This window comes from Hemitrygon akajei, chromosome 10 (genome assembly GCF_048418815.1).
Source record: "Hemitrygon akajei chromosome 10, sHemAka1.3, whole genome shotgun sequence".
Taxonomy (NCBI): Eukaryota; Metazoa; Chordata; class Chondrichthyes; order Myliobatiformes; family Dasyatidae; genus Hemitrygon; species Hemitrygon akajei.
Window position 1 is genome coordinate 56,026,612 of NC_133133.1, and position 17,567 is coordinate 56,044,178.

At 38.5% G+C, this 17,567-nt stretch overlaps 1 protein-coding gene across 1 annotated transcript; it reads right to left on the bottom strand.

Moving 5' to 3' along the window:
* Positions 1–561: 561 nt before the first annotated feature.
* Positions 562–13,626, bottom strand: fundc2 (fun14 domain containing 2). The gene is made up of 5 exons (XM_073058334.1): positions 13,559–13,626; positions 9,233–9,389; positions 8,294–8,369; positions 6,962–7,090; positions 562–3,340 (listed from the first exon to the last, which is right to left on the bottom strand). The coding sequence occupies exons 1-5, from the start codon at positions 13,572–13,574 to the stop codon at positions 3,263–3,265; spliced, it is 456 nt and encodes a 151-aa protein (XP_072914435.1). The 5' UTR covers positions 13,575–13,626; the 3' UTR covers positions 562–3,262.
* Positions 13,627–17,567: the final 3,941 nt, after the last annotated feature.

A 17,567-nucleotide genomic window follows, 5' to 3' on the forward strand; every position in this document is an offset into this window, starting at 1 on the left:
TTTATTCTTTATGAAATCATTCCAGAATTTCCTTTAGGAGTTTCTAATTGGGGTTAGAAACAATTACATCATCTATTACTTTTATACTTATACAGTAAAGACAAAATCATGTTTCTTTAGATGCAGCCCTCAAAATCTCTAGTTAGGAAAGCAAGAGCAATATGTGCATGGGAACACTAAATCAGCGTCCCTGGATTTAAATTCTATTCTATATGTCATTCTATAACATTCTTTATTCCATATATTGCTTTCTATTTTCTCTTTCTACTTACTAAATTTGTAATATTTTCTATGTACCTTTTGATCAAAAGCCTTCAGCTTGAGCTTTTACTGTTTGTCTTTCCACAGATGTTACTTGACCTGCAGAGCATTTTATTTATAATAATTGCAGTGTGATAATTGCTAATTATTTCCAACTGGGCCTGCACCCAATCAGCTACCAAACCTTAACTGTGAGTAGCAGGTGACTGAGTGTAGAAACATACTGATGAAATAATTGAATCAGGCAGCATAGAAACAGGCTCTTCACCCATCATGTCCATGCTAGTCATCCGCAATAGCTTGTCAATATGAATGGATATAGGCTTTATTAGGATCTTTCTGTAGGTAGGGAATAATACAGACAGAAATGCAAAACACAACATTTCATAAAACTCATTTATGGTGTACTTTCTCAACACCGTTAACAATGTGCATTCTTTCAAGAAATAATACTGTTACCAAAAATACAATGATAAATTAAAGAGAACAAGAGGCACCAAGTGGCAAAACATACTCCTACTGTATACCAAGCAAGTAATTGGATAAGCAGAAAAATCAGATTGCGTATCGTCTTGGCACTCAATGCACTAAACTGAGAGAACATCAAAAAAATGTCCTTAGCTGCATTTTTAATTCAAATCAGAGAAATCTATCAGTCAAATCATTATTATTTTTCCCCAGTCAGGAAAAATGCCTGTGTAGTGATTGACTCTAGAAATATGAGCAAATCCAGCTTTATGAATACTGTACATATTTCCACAATGAAAAAAATAGACTGCTGCAGTAACAGTCCACAATGCCATTCCATTGTATTTTCAAATTGAAAATGAAATGCATGAACATTTTTTAATGTGGAAGGTAATTGTGACTATGCTGTACAATTTTGTACAGTGAATCTTTAGTTTTTGAAAGAACCAGAAAGAAAGGATAAAATAGCAGTTGGCGCAAACATTTTAACGAAATTGACTCCATGTTACAAATTGTCTAGGTGACAAAAATTATTGCTGGTAAAAGCAGAATAACATTTTCATATACAGTATTGAAATTACAATCTGCATTGTGTGTTTGGGATAGCGGAATGTTCAAATATAGATGTCCCATTTGTTCAAATGTTCACTAAAGATTGGAAACAATTCCTAAAAAAGCCATACACTCTTGAGGCAAACAATATAACTTGTCTCTGACACAGCTTGCATTTCACATCACTTCCTTTTAAATGTAAGTTCTTAAAAGGTATTTCAGGGCAGGAAATCTACTGGGCCCATCAGGCTGGAAGTGACCATGTAAATTATAAAACCATGTAAATGAGAAATTAAACATGAAAAAGACAAATTACAATAAATCAAATGGCTTTAGGTCACAGAATTATGTTTAGAATCAATTCTTTCTAGAATAGACAAACTTTCTTGCTCTTAAGTGGATTGTCATATACTGTATCTTAATATATATAAAAAAATGGTTCATCCAATTACCAGGTATATAAATATATTAAAGGCGTACAGATTCTAATAAATGCCCTATAAACATATATTCATGTCCTACCTTCTGTTATAAGTGGAAAAAAATGTTTATGTGGGCTGCCCAGTCCAAGTAGCTCATTTTTAAATCTGCAAGTCGTTTTTTGACAAAGTTTCATTAAAATACTTTGTATTCAGAAAGTTCCAATGTTTCAAGTATCTTCATAACCCAATGACACTTTTGTAAAGTCAAAACTAATTCAGCCAAATTTGCACAGTGCGATATTCTACAATGTTTCAGCAAGATAAATACATACTTCAAAAAAAAACACACACACCATAGGATTTTCAATACCGATCTGCGAACAAGCAGGGCGTCACTTTAACCTCTCATTTGAAAGGCAGTAACTTCACCAATGCAACAATTTACTCAAGGGTCATACTGAAATCTCAACAGTGAGATAAGAACCTATAATCTGACTCAATTGTACAAGTGTGGAAAAGACAAGCATCACTTAAAACAGTAAAAGATCACACCTAGAATGACAGTATAAAGCAGTAATATGATATGCATAGATTAGCATATCATAGTTTTTACTATGATATCAGACACTTGAGATTTTAATATCGATTGTTATTTTCTAAATGCTGAGCATAACATGTTCTAATTCCTAGCTGCACTGCAACAATAAATGGTAAGCAGCAAGGTCTGCAAAAACATACAGTGAACCAGATTTTGCTCATGGGCAACATGATCTGAAATCACTATGGTAAATGCAATTTTTAAGTCAGAAAAGATACCTGGAAGTGATGTTAAAAACTAGAATGCACAAGGATATTTAAATGAAAAGGCAAAACAAAAGGAGATAGAAACAAGTAATAAACTCAGCTTCTAAGACTGTGTATTGACTTTTCAATGCTCCCAGGCACCTGTTTTCAATAAATTTTACATCATATTGAATTTGTAAATACATTCTTATCATGTTGCAAACTACATTAAATTATTAAACTCCAATCTTTTTCAAGTGTCAGCATGGGGAGTGCATAATTTTCACCAACATCAATATTTAGCAAGTACTTAGTGTTAGTGCTAGGAACCATGTAAGAACACAGGCAATTATTCCATTCCAAAATTACACATGGTGATTAAGATTCAAAATATAAAAATAAAACATAACAAGATTTTCATTTTGTGCTGAAGGAGCACTAGAATATGTGATCATTCTGTGAATGCAAATCATATTAAAATTTATGTCAATTCTTCCATGAGTGCAACCATGCTATTATATTCACCACCACTTTGATTATAGTCCTAAACAAAGGTAAAAACAAATGTTGAAGATTTATTTCATTAAGAATTGCGAGGCCAAGAATTCGGTAAGGAAAATCTCCTTCAGTACAATATAATAAAGCCACTTGCTCAGTACTGATCTGTGGGCCACTCACCCTACAAAATACATACAATCTATCAATGCTTTGGAGGGTAGGGACGGAAGTATTATGGAGTGTAGTTCTTCACTCAAAATAACATCTTCAACTAATCCTCATGATGCAAGTCCAATTAGGAAGCCACCTACAAAACCACCTGTGAGGACAATGTTCTTTTTCACAAACACAGTCACCTATGTGGTGGAAGAAGAAAGAAAATACTGGTTAGCATTTTTGTAACAGTTCAAAGCAGCTGAGAACTCAAAAACATTATTAGTGAAATAAAAAACTAAAAACGGCTCATAATCAAAGTCTTTGTCTGTTTTACGCAATAAAAGAAATTGCAAAAGTTGTGTATACAGCCTTTCAATTCTTGGATATGGAAGGGGTGCCAGAAGATTGCAAAATGCTACACCCCTCTGAAAATGAAGTAATAAATCTGGCACTAGCAAACATTGGCTAGTGACCTAATGAAGTGAGGGAAGAACTTAATAGAAATAGAAAGGACAAATATACAAACCCCATTTCCAGAAAAGTTGGGATATTTTTCAAAATGCAATAAAAACAAAAATCTGAGATATGTTAATTCACGTGAACCTTTATTTAACTGACAAAAGTACAAAGAAAAGAATTTCAATAGTTTTACTGACCAACTTAATTGTATTTTGTAAATATACACAAATTTAGAATTTGATGGCTGCAACACACTCAAAAAAAGTTGGGACAGAGGCATGTTTACCATTGTGTTACATCACCTTTCCTTTTAATAACACTTTTTAATCGTTTTGGAACTGAGGATACTAATTGTAGTAGATTTGCAATTGGAAATTTTGTCCATTCTTGCTTGATATAAAACTTCAGCTGCTCAACAGTCCGTGGTCTCCATTGTCTGATTCTCCTCTTCATGATGCGCCATACATTTTCAATAGGAGATAGATCTGGACTGGCAGCAGGCCAGTCAAGCACACGCACTCTGTGTCTACAAAGCCACGCTGTTGTAGCCCGTGCAGAATGTGGTCTGGCATTGTCCTGCTGAAATAAGCATGGACATCCCGGGAAGAGACGTCGCCTTGATGGCAACATACGTCTCTCTAAAATCCTAATATAAGCCTCAGAGTCAATGGTACCTTCACATACATGCAACTCACCCATGCCGTGGGCACTGATGCACCCCCATACCATCACAGATGCTGGCTTTTGCACCTTTCGCTGATAACAATCAGGATGGTCGTTTTCATCTTTGGCACAGAGAACTCGATGCCCGTTTTTTCCAAAAACTAGCTGAAATGTGGACTCATCTGACCACAGCACACGGTTCCACAGTCTTTCGGTCCATCTGAGATGAGCTCGGGCCCAGAGAACTCGCCGGCGTTTCTGCATAGAGTTGATGTATGGCTTCCTCCTTGCGTAATACAGTTTCAAGTTGCATTTCTGGATGCAGCGACGGACTGTGTTAAGTGACAATGGTTTTCCGAAGTACTCCCGAGCCCAGGTGGCTATAATTGTCACAGTAGCATGATGGTTTCTTAGGCAGTGCCGCCTGAGGGCTCGAAGATCACGCGCATTTAACAGTGGTTTCTGACCTTGCCTTTTACGCACTGAGATGTCTCTGAATCTTTTCACAATATTATGTAATATAGATGCTGAAAGACCTAAATTCTCTGCAATCTTGCGTTGGGAAATGTTCCTTTTGAACTGACTAACAATTCTCTCACGAATTTTGGCACAAAGGGGTGAGCCACGACCCATCCTTGTTTGCAAAGACTGAGCCTTTGATGGACGCTACTTTTATACCCAGACATGATACCTCACCTGCTACCAATTAGCCTGCTTAATGTGGAGTCTTCCAAACTGGTGTTACTTGAATATTCTGTGCACTTTTCAATCTTATTTTAACTCTGTCGCAACTTTTGTTGAGTGTGTTGCAGCCATCAAATTCTAAATTTGTGTATATTTACAAAATACAATTAAGTTGGTCAGTAAAAACTATTGAAAATCGTTTCTTTGTACTTTTGTCAGTTAAATAAAGGTTCACGTGAATTAACATATAACAGATTTTTGTTTTTGTTGCATTTTGGAAAATATCCCAACTTTTCTGGAAATGGGGTTTGTACTTGATATAGGTTGATATTAAACAAGCTAGTGTAGAATTATGAAATAAAAATAATGCCTGATAAAATGGTTTGAATTTCTTGATAAGAAAATGATAAATAAAGATAGCATTGATGAAGTTATTATTAATACACTTCCAAAAAAGCATTTGATAAAATAACATAGAATAAACATGTTAACAATATTGAAGTTTATTGGATTAAGAACTTGGTGGTGGAGAGAAAACACAAAGCAGCAGTTTACATTTCCCTCTATTTTGAAAATAACTAAATGGTATCACCTACAGATCAGTTTAAAAGCCACAGCTCTTTTTAACGGGTATTAATGATCCGGATGGTTACAAAAGGAACAATTTTGCAAATGGAAAGGAAGAGAAAAAGAGAATTGGTGGCAGGAAATAATGTGAGGAATGAGGAAGATGAGATTCCCAAAAAAAAAGATGAAGGACAGTGCTAAGATTTTACAAAATGCTAAAGACAGATGTGCATTATCATCAACAGGTCAGCACCCCGACAGATTAGTCACATGGACAAAGTACTAACAAAACTGGTACCACTCATGCAATAAGTACACTAGTATGAAACTGAATTCACATGAAATATAGAGGAAAGGGGAAAATCTATAATGTTTTCAATTACTGCACCGGAAAGGAATATTTGAACTAAAAATTCAATGTAGTCAACATGATGCATCAAGTGTAAAATAAAACTATAAAGATATATGCATTGTTCACTTACAAGTAGGGGCCTCATTTTTTTTCATTCCAGATGTTTACTTTTAAACTATATTCACAATATTCCAGCAATCTTTTCAGATCTGCCCATGGAATAAATATCTGACACACTGTCTGATGAGTCCATATTACACACACATATTTATAGCTTTCCCCACCGCAGACTCTGACTGAGTCCTATTACTGCATCATATTTTCCACAATAATGCTCTGTAGAAAACATGTGACTATATAACAGTAACAGTGTTCTGTTATGGAACAACTTCAAGTCTGCAAGAGAACATCTCAGAATTCTTAGTTTGGGGGCAAGGGAAAGTGCAGATATTTAAGATTTTTTAAATAAGTTCAAGGACTGATGGAAGGCAACACAACTGACAGGGTAAGATTTTTTTTTAAAATAATGGGTTTGAAATACAGTGAGGTAGTTTGCTGAAAGTGTCATAACCGAAAGAAATAACATTATCCTTAAACAAAAAATACTTCATTGTACAGGAATCTAAACATGGCCATATTAGAGACATAGGAGACTGCAAATGCTGGAGTGAAAAAACCTTGCTAAAGAAACTCAGCAAGTCTGTGCAGACAAAGGGATAGTCAATGTTTTAAGTCGAGATCTTGCTTCAGGAATGAGAGTGTTGAGGGGAGATAGGAAGTATAAAAAGGAGAGAGGGAGGGCAAAGCTGAGACTGGCAGGCAATAGGTGAAGATGGAGATTACAGACAAGTGGAACCAGCTGAGAGGGGGAGGGGTGGGACGGAGTTGGGAGACAGTCGTTGCCCAGTGATAGGCAGCAGTAAGCATTTTTTCTTATTAGTTTAAACATGTCAATAGACCAAAATTAAAAGTATTCAGCTCCTCTTAAATAGAATTGACAGAGGAAATCCGCAATAGGTTGTTTTCATCATTGACCTTTATTTGGTTAATGCAGTTAGACAGCAATACATATCTTTGTATGTTATTATCTCCCTACCTCATCAAATGCACCATGTACTTCTGATGCAACCTTATTTTTGCCAATTTTCAACTGCTTCTTTGCTTTGTTCACATCTCTCTCCACTCGTTTCCAGTCAACAGTGATGTACCCCGTGTGATTGGCAATCTGGAAGAAACACTAGATTACTACACCATCTTTCCCAGTGCAGCTTGATTCAGTACAAAGTTATGCAAAATCTGTCTTGTGATGCAAGAAATGCTTATTTTTTCCTCCCTAAAGTGCAAGTTGGTTATCACAGTTTGCACAAGAGAAAGTGGCAGTGGTAAAAGAAGCGTTTTACTTGTGTTCTGGTGATTGAATTAACCACTGATTGAACAGCATTCATTTTGCTCTGTCATCTGAGGGAGGAAAACAAGTAGCGTGGGTTAACACATAAAAATCATTGCATCAACAAAACAATGGAGAGAGAGAGAGACAGAGAGAGAGAGGTCTAACTATCCAGCCTTCTACTACAATGATCTGCCTGCCACCCAGCTCTCTACAGAGTAAAACGGGCATCATCCACCCCTCCAGTTTCTAGTTACTTTTCAAATAGTTTCTGCAGTTACATTTTGTGGTTTCTGGACAGAAAAATAATTAAAATCTTTTCAAATAAACTTTATGAATGGCATGTAATTCAAAAATGAGGTATACACAGAGAAAACAGCTAGAGAAATGTGAATGCAGTGTAATGACTCGCTTTGGCAAGAATAACAAGCAGCAGTGGCGTGGCCACTCAGCACTGAGATACAAGCTAATGGGTGCACTCTGGCAAACACTATAAGCTCAGGCCACTGCTGGAGACTGATAGTATCTGCTCCATATGTTGACAGACCACTTGGATGGTACAGGCTTCCTCATTACCACCTGTTGCATGTGAAGGATCTGTGTCTGAAGCCCAGACATGTTTCTAGGCAACATGCTTAACAACAAACAATCACGCAACAATTTTTATTATATCCAGTCAACAACCTCTCATCTATAAGGAAGATATTTTTACCAGTTACATATTTTGCAGAAAAAGGTCATCCGGAAATGAACGGATGCATTTTGCACAAGTGCTTTCAGTGGAACACTAGCTGAAATCCAACTTTATCTATTCTTCTTTAAGACTGAATTCCCAGTCAACTAAATGCACTTAATTTGTTTTATATGACAGAGCTGCCCATTAATTTTACAAAAATGCAAATAATCTTGAGTTTATGAACAAGTTTCTTCCTTTTCTAGACCTCCTCACTACATTCTCCTGAGCTTCCCCAATTGTATCATTGTCCTGTACTTAATCAATTTGTATTTCAGTCATTTTTGACAGAATCAAGTCACGCTCACCTGTAGCAGGAAGAAGCCTCCCCCAACTGCAGTTGCAGCTAATTTACCAACTTTCTGAAAGAGAAAGCCTGCACACCTGCAAAAATTATATAAAAATTCAATTTTTTCTTAACATTTTCAGAAAAACGAACTGTATAAATACTGATAGATTTGATGTTAGATTCACTTGAGGATCAAGGCAAGACATCCAGTACTAGCATTTACAAGTTACAGAAGAGGAGTATGTGACAAAAAACTAAAACATAGGTCTGTGAGCTTAAGTTGTACAAAATGCTGAAAATGAGTTTGTACGTTTCTTAGGCCTGCCAGGATCTCAAAGTAAGTGAATTAAACTGGTTGACCTATCAAACCATCCAAATTTCTGTAAAAATTCAGAGCCCTAATCAGCTTTCATATAGGTCACTGGGCTGGCAGTACTGATTTGAAGTTATTTCACATTGTTAGCATTTGATCACAGAATATTTAATAACTGGTCTACTTTCCAGTACTACATCAGCTGGGAACCTACAATGAGCTCCGAGTACTTCCTCGAATGAAATCTGGTGGGAGCGCATCAAGGGAATAAAGGTTATTTGGTGTAACTAGAAAGCAGGTTAAAATGGGCCAGCAACTTCCAACTAATAGAGTTTACCAATCAGTTTCTTTTCTTTTCATTCAGGTAACTTATCAACTGAGACATCTAATCTTAATTTCTATAGGATCACAGTAGATGTGAATTCGGTTTTTAAAAAATTAACTTATTTTGTTACTAGATCACACTCAATCTATTCATTGGAATACTACAAAAAGCAACACATAAAATCATAACAGATTGACCTCGTAGCAACATTTGCAATATTACTAACTCTTCCAGGTCTCCCTCCTTAATTCAGGATGAATATAAAGTAAGCAGGGTTAACTTCTCTGCTCAAGACCATTATGAAAAAGTGTTCAGTTTACCATCCACTGGCTCCTCCAATCATCAGCTGCGTTGCTACTGTATATTTCTCAGCAATTGGTCCAGAGTTTCTGCCGAAGAATCGGTTCCACCATCTTTGTCGTTTAGCATATTCAGCCAAATCCAACACCTCAAACTGATCACTTTCATTTCCCTGCTCTAGAGAAAATTAATAAAGTCTAAGTTTTGGTTTTGTTAGAACATGTGCAGATATCCTGCTCAGTGGTACTCGCTTTCAAACTGTACAAACATCTACCAGGATGATGAAGGGCCAAATGAACTGCCAATCTTTTACATGATAAGCTTAATGGATGAATTATCTTATTGGTGCAATTAATGAAATTACACTTTGTACCAGCCACCCTGAATAATGCAAACACGTGCATTGTGATGATGTTACACTTCTAGCCAAGAGCTATTCTAGTGTAATAAACTTTAATACATGCCAATACACAACAAACCAAAATGCATAAATTACAAAATACTCCTAACAGCATCTGGCCCATTAAATGAAAGCTCAGAGTTAAAAGTAAATTTATTATCAAAGTACCCATATGTCATCATATCAATCCTCAGTTTCGTTTTCTTTCGGACAGGCACAGTAAATCCAAGAAACATAACAGAATCGATGAAAGACTGCCCTAGCAGGTCAGACAGGTCACCAATGGGCAAACAACAAACAGTACAAATACAATAGAAAAAAAGGAAATAATAATAAATAAACAAATAAATAAGCAAGCAATAAATTTCAGGAACATAAGAAGAAAAGTCCTTAAAATGAGTGTGTAGGTTGTGGGAACAGTTCAGTGAGGGGACGAGTGAAGTTATTCCCACTGGTTCAAGAGCCCGATGGCTGAGAGGCAATAACTGTTCCTGACCCTGGTGGTGTGGGTCCTGAGGCTCTTGTACCCCCTGATGGCAGCAGCGAGAAGTGAGCATGGCCTGGGGGGTGGGGTCTGTGATGATGGATGCTGCTTTCCTGTGACAACGCTCCTTATAGATGTGCTCGATGGGCTCAACCAGAAATCATAATACAAAATTAAGCAACTCTACATTTTCCCCTTCTTTCTTTTTCTTTCAATATTCATGATCTGTTATCCATCAGAAAAACACAAACAGTTCTAATGGTACAATGGCTCAGAAGCTCGACGAACATTGGACCATTTGAGAATGCAGCATCCTAATCTGTAAATTTTGTTAAAAAAGACTTGACTATATATAGTAAAATATTATTTAGGAAACAATATATATATAACATGGAGAAATACTTGAAAAGCATAAGAATTAAGTCCCAGTTTAGTCCACACATTAACACCTTTCACAATATCACAGTGAAGGTCACAAAAAATTCCTGTCCCAAATAGTCTAAACCTCAAAAAGAAAGCTGAAGTTAGGGTTCAAGATTTAATGATGCTGCTATTTAATCCCTAGCACCTCACATCAGCTGTCACATTTCAATAAGCTCAAGCCTCTAAAGGAATGCTTTCAGGATTTCAGTCCAACAAATATCAAGTGACGGACGTGAGCAGCTGCTGTTGTTATTATAGTGTAGGTCTCTCTCTCTCTCTGCCATCAAGCTAGGCGTGTGGCACAGAACCATATGAGAAAATATTTATTGAGATGTTCTTAATTCAACAAGAATTTGTTTTGGAAAAAAACCCATCAATATAGGTACCCCATTTTTTTCCCCATGTTTTGGCAGGATATTGGAAAACAGATGTTAGTGATAGTCGTCGCGTCGACACTTTCTGGTATAAGTCCCAGAAAGCATAAGGTGTAGCTACTTAGAGAAGTCAATAGAAGGATCAACTCACTCAGCATCTGATGGAAAACCTAATGCTTTGACTTATGCACTGAGAAGCAAGCAGCACATACTGCTGAGCCAAAACAAAACAATCTCTTTAATGTGGACTTTCTAGAGTCAGTTGCTATGAGACAACTATTTAAAAGGATCTCAGGCAGTTGAGCAGCCATCACATGAAAAATCTTACAGGCATATTAACTTAAATAGGAACAGAACACAAGAGTGTTCCACTATTAATAAAATTACAGCCTATTTGATCTTTGGCATTATAGTTTTCTACCCTGTTCCCCTTATTTTAGAAACATAGCTTTAAATATTTTTAATAATTCAGTAGAAAATTCCAAGGATTCACAACCCCAATCGAAAAAATTCCTGTGGAAAAAGATTTTAAACCTTATCCAGGGATTATAGCTCCCAAGACCAACACCATTCAAAAAAAGGCAACCAATACTGCAGTCTGTAGAGAAGTACTAGATTGGATAAAAAAAATAAAAACACAAAATGCCGGCAGAACTCAGCAGGCCAGACAGCTTCTATGGGAGGAGGTAGTGACAATGTTTCGGGCCGAAACCCTTCATTTCGGCCCAAAACATCGTCACTACCTCCTCCCGTAGATGCTATCTGGCCTGCTGAGTCCTGCCAGCATTTTGTGTTTTTATTTATTTCCAGCATCTGCAGATTCACTCATGTTTACTAGATTGGATAGTTCTTTTTAATGATGTAATAACGGGGAGAAAAACTGACTTGCAGAATTACTATTGTTTAAACTTCAGACTGAAAAAGTATTCCATTTTCTCATAGATGTATCAGAGCCACATACTTACTAAATCTGTTTTCTGAACAGAATGTGCCACGTTTATAGATATACCTTAACATCGCTCACTGCAACCATTGTGCTGATGTGGGTTATCAATAGTTGACCTTCCATTATTGGTACAAATTCCACTGCATTATCAAATGTGTACTATTTATGGCCCAACTCATCCCTGCCAACCAAGATACCTTCCCTTTCCCTGCATTTGGCCTACATCTCTAAAGCAGGGGTTCCCAACCTTTATTTATTGATGGGCCCCTGCCATTAACCAATGGCTCTGTGGACCCCAAGTTGGGAACCCCTGGTCTTAACCTTACCATCCAGGAACTTGTTCAAGTGTATTTTAAACATTGTAATTGTACCCGGATCTATCATTTCCTCTGGAAGCTCATTCCATACACCTTCTGTATAAAAAAACATGCCCCTCAGATCTCTCCTCTTTCACCTTAAGACTCCAATTTTAAACTCACCTATCCTAAGGAGAAACATAGAAAACCTACAGTACAATACAGCCCCTTCAGCCCACAAAGCTGTGCTGAACATATCCTTACCTTAGAAATTACCTAGGCTTACCCACAGCCCTCCAATTTTCTAAGTTCCACGTACCTATCCAGGAGTCTCTCAAAAGACCCTATCGTTTCCATCTCCACTACCACCGCCGGCAGCCCATTCCATGCACTCACCACTAAAAAACATACCCGACATCTCCTCTGTACCTACTTCCAAGCACCTTAAAACTATGCCCTCTCATGCTAGCTATTTCAGCTCTGGGAAAAAGCCTCAAACTGTCCACATAATCAATGCCTCTCATCATCTTGTATACCTCTATCAAGTCACTGCTCATCTTCCGTCGCTCCAAGGAGAAAAGGCTGAGTTCACTCAACCTTTTCTCATAAGGCATGCTCCCCAATCCAGGCAACATCCTTGTAAATCTCCTCTGCACCCTTTCTATAGTTTCCACATCCTTCCTGTAGTGAAGTGACCAGAACTGAGCACAGTACTCCAACTGGGGTCTGACCAGGGTCCTTTATAGCTATAACATTACCTCTCTGCTCTTAAACTCAATCCCACTATTGATAAAGGTCAAAACACCATATGCCTTCTGAACCACAGAGTCAACCTGCACAACAGCTTTCGGTGTCCTATGGACTCGGACCCCAAGATCCCTCTGAACTTCCACACTGCCAAGAGTCTTACCATTGTAAGATTGTGATAATCCACTCTAATACTCTCATGACTTTATAAACCTTTAAGATCACCCCATCAGTTTCCTATGCTCCAAAGAAAAGTCACAGCCTATGAAACAAAGTTTCTTTCGAGCCAAACCTGAACACCAATACATGCCAATTATTGCACAGGATGCTTAAACAATGAGTTGCCAACAGCTGAATGTCATTTTCTGGAAATCAGATATTATTAGCACCTGTTACTGCAACTACGTTGACAAACAATTGAATTACATAAATATAGAATCAGGTAACTCAGCCCCTATAGGCATTATAGTTTTGTACATTTCTGATCCGATATGTTAAGGTCAATAGTGCGGCCCATCCCACAGTTGTCAGTGTGCAGCCCGCTACGTAAAGCTGCCTTCGTGCTCTTCATTTCCTGACCGCTGATCTTTGCCCGCCCCCTTCCCATTTCATACACATGCCGCTATCTACATTACAAATCCTTGCCCCAAACCCAGCTGCCAACCCATTTCTTTACCTTTCGCCTCCGCCATTCTGCTTTGCCCTCTCACCTGGAAACAACCCGCCTACACCGGCGGAAATGACGTAATCGAGATCATAACCCGCCCCCAGTCTCCGTCAATCATTAGATTCAACCCACTGAGATGGTGAGGGGTCATTTGTGTTCACATTCTGAATTGAAGTTAGGCAATCCCGTACATTATCATTATTGGTAGCTTTTTATACATTTTACTTTGCGAACATAGGAATTAATTTCTGATGTATCAATAATAATTTGCCACTTTGTATATTAATGCAAATTAATATGCAAAGTTTTGCGATATATATTTATATATAGTGACACATTTGGAGTGATGGTAACATTTTAAGCACAAGAGATTCTGCAGTTGCTGGAAATCCAAAGCAACATACACAAAATGCTGGAGGAACTTGATAGGTCAGTCAGCACCTATGGAAATAAATATATTCCGCATTTTGGACCAAGACCTTTCACCAGAACTGGGGGGAGAAAAGATGAGGGAAGATACCAGAATAAAAAGGTGCTAGGAGGGGAAGGAAGACAAGCTAGAAGGTGATAGGTGAAGCCAGGCGGGTGGGAAAGGTAAAGGACTGGAGAAGGAAGAATCTGAGAGGAGAGGAGAGTGGACCATGGGAGAAAGGAAAGGTAAAATTCCTCCTCCTCCTAGAGAGCTATTGTTATCACTGTGCAAAGAGGAGTTATTGCTAGGATACCTCGGATGACATAATTGTGAATACTTTAAGAAAAAGAGTGCCTGACTAGGTTATCGACAGAGGTGTTTCCCTGCGATCTGTCATGGGGAAAGTCATTGCCAGGTGTGATGGTATAGTGTAATCCTAAACTCAAGCAAAGACTTTAATTCCTATCCAATAAAAATAGCCACGAGTGCTCTCACTAAAGGTCTTTTTCCAGCCTGTTTCTGCTGCACCCCACTTCTACTAGACAATAAGGTTCATAGGGAGAACACGACAAAAAAATGGACTGCCTTTCATATTTCAGGAGCCACCTCTCAACTAAGACAGATGTAGTAGTTTACCACCATCTTGAATGTACCAACATGGCTTTTGGCCGAGTGTATTTGAAGATCTCAAGTATGGTGCAAAGCTTACGGTCTACAGGGCAGCACCTAAAATAACAACAGCAAGAACCTTGAGGAACTGGAAAGCTGCCTCCAAATGCATTGGAAGATTAAACAAGGTAAGGCCCTCTCCCAGTCCAATGTCGCCGGCAGTGAGGCTCTGTTCAATCAGCTACATTGGGTGGTCCATGCCCTGGGTGATTGCACTGCATAAAGTGTTTTGAATGACTGGTGTAGTCTTGACTGGCAGGGTATAAAGATCAAAAGTTTATTTATGGTGGATTCATATTGGGCCATTTTCATAAAATAATTCAAAAATGATAGGAACATTCTAGGAATAGACCCAAGCTGTCTGAGGATAGTTCCTTTGGATGTAGGCCCTGGACCCATAACTAGGAAGCTGGATCTTAAAGATTTAAATTCTGGTCGTTTGTAAATCCTACAAGATACTTAATCTTGTCAGATAAAAGTTAGTTCCTTTAATTGAAAAGTCCAGCTGCTAAACTGACTAGAGTAGATACAAACTTAAATCAATTGAGAATTTAGCTGGACAGAATAGTGATAGTCCTGGCTTATTTACGATTATGGTTTTCTAGCTCTACATCAAGAATGGCCATGAATCTCATGACTGGATCATTCAAACTCTGATTAGGGATCCTAGATTGCCACCACACACACTACATAAAATATTTATTACTCTAGTTGCCACCAAAAGAAACTTAGGTATCCTGAGAAAGGATCTTGTAGAGAGATTGATTTAATTGCTAATGGGCCTTGGTTGTCTCCAACAACCAAGATATTGATTTCTCTGGATTCATTTTATGGCAGGTTAATTAAGTTCAAAGTAAACTAATCATCAAAGTATATATATGTCACCATATACAACCCTGAGTCTCATTGTCTTGTGGGCATTCACAGTAAAAACAAACTGAACAGAATTAATAAAACCACACACAAGACAAAAAACTGTATGCAAATACAATAGGAAAAAATACAAACAAAATAATAAAAATAAATAATTAAACAATAAATATTGAGAACATGAGTTGTAGAGTCCTTGAAAGTGAGTCCATGGTTGTGGAATCAGTTCAGTGTTGGGGCGAGTGAAGTTATCCACTCTGATCCTCAAACAAGAGAAAATCTGCAGCTGGAAATCCAAGCTACACACACAAAATGGTGGAGGAGCTCAGCAGGCCAGGGAGCATCTATGGAGAAAAGTGCAGCCAACGTTTCAGGCTGAAATCCTTCAGCAGAACAGGAGGATGAAAGCTGAGGAGTAGATTTAAAAGGTGGTGGGGGAGAGGAGGGGAGAGAGAACCACCAGGTGATAGGTGAAACCTGGAGGGGGAGGGTTGGAATAAAGAGCTGAGAGGTTGATTTGTGAGATCTCTCTTCCCCCCCCCCCCCCACCCACCTTTTAAATCGACTCCTCAGCTTTTTTTCTCCAGTCCTGCCAAAGGGTTTCGGACCGAAACATCAACTGCACGTTTTTTCTGTAGATGCTGCCTGGCCTGCTGAGTTCCTCCAGCATTTTGTGTGTGTTGCTTCAAGAGCCCGATGGTTGAAAGGTAATAACTGTTCCTGAACCTGGTGGTGTGGGTCCTGAGGCTTCTGTATCTTCTTCCTTTTGGCAGCAGTGAGAAGCGAGCATGGCCTGGGTGCTGGGGTCCTCGATGGTGGATTCTGCCTTCCTCTACAGCGCCTCTTGTAGGTGTGCTCAAACTGGTGCTCAATGGGCTCAAACAGACATCAGAATAAGAAAATAATGTAACTCTACATTTTCCACTTCTTTCTTAGTTTTCTTTCAATGTTCATGATCTGCTATCCATCAGCAAAGCACTTACAAACCAGTCTAATGGCACAATGGCTCAGAAACTCTAAAAGCATTGGACCATTTGACAGTGCAGCATCCTAATCTGTAAGTGTAGTACTCATTGTAGATGTGCACAATGGTGGGAAGGTCTTTACCTATGATGGATTGGTCTGTATCAACTACTTTTTGTAGGTTTTTTTCGTTCAAGGGCATTGGTTCTTCCATAGATAGATTTTGGATAGATTTTTGCATAGTAGAGGAATTAAGGGTTGTGAGGAAAAGGCAGATAGGAGGAGATGAGTCCATGGCCAGATCAGCCATGATCTTATTGAATAGAGGAGCAGGCTTAACGGGTCAAACGGCCTACTCCTGCTCCTATTTCTTATGTTCTTATACCAAGTCAGTATACTCTCCGCCGTGCATCTATAGATGTTTGTCAAAGTTCTAGATGACATGCTGATTCTTCGTGAACTTCGATGAAAGTGGAGGCACTGCTATACCTTCCTTGTAATGGCACTTACACACTGGACCCAGGACAGATCCTCTGAAACGTTAACAGTGAGGAACTTAAAGTTGCTGACCCTCTCCACCACTGATTCCCTGAGGAGGACAGGCTCATGGACCTCTGGTTTCCTGCTCCAGTGGTCAATAATCAGCTCTTCGGCTTCACTAGCATTGAGTGAGAAGTTGTTATTGTGGCAGCATTCAGCCAGACTTCCAACCTTCTTCTGAATCACCACCTTTGATTCGGCCAACGACAGTGGTGTCGTCAGCAAATTTAATTATGATATCGGAGCTGTGCATGAGTATAAAGCAAGTAGAGCAGGGGACTCAGCACACAGCCTATGGTGCACCTGTACTGATGGTGATTATATCACTCTTTAAAAGATTGGTTGCACTGGCTGTACAAAACGGTTAATGTGCCCATGGTGATAAATGCTTACCCTTCATGGTCATAGTCAGTTTGATATTATATACCTTGTCTGACTTAAATATGGTGTCCAAATCACGAGAAGACTGGCACCTCCGGCTGCAGATCCTGGCTGAATGCTTGGCGCTAAATTCTGAAAAGTGCTTCATTAAGTAACGTGCACTGATAAGCACATGGTAGATGA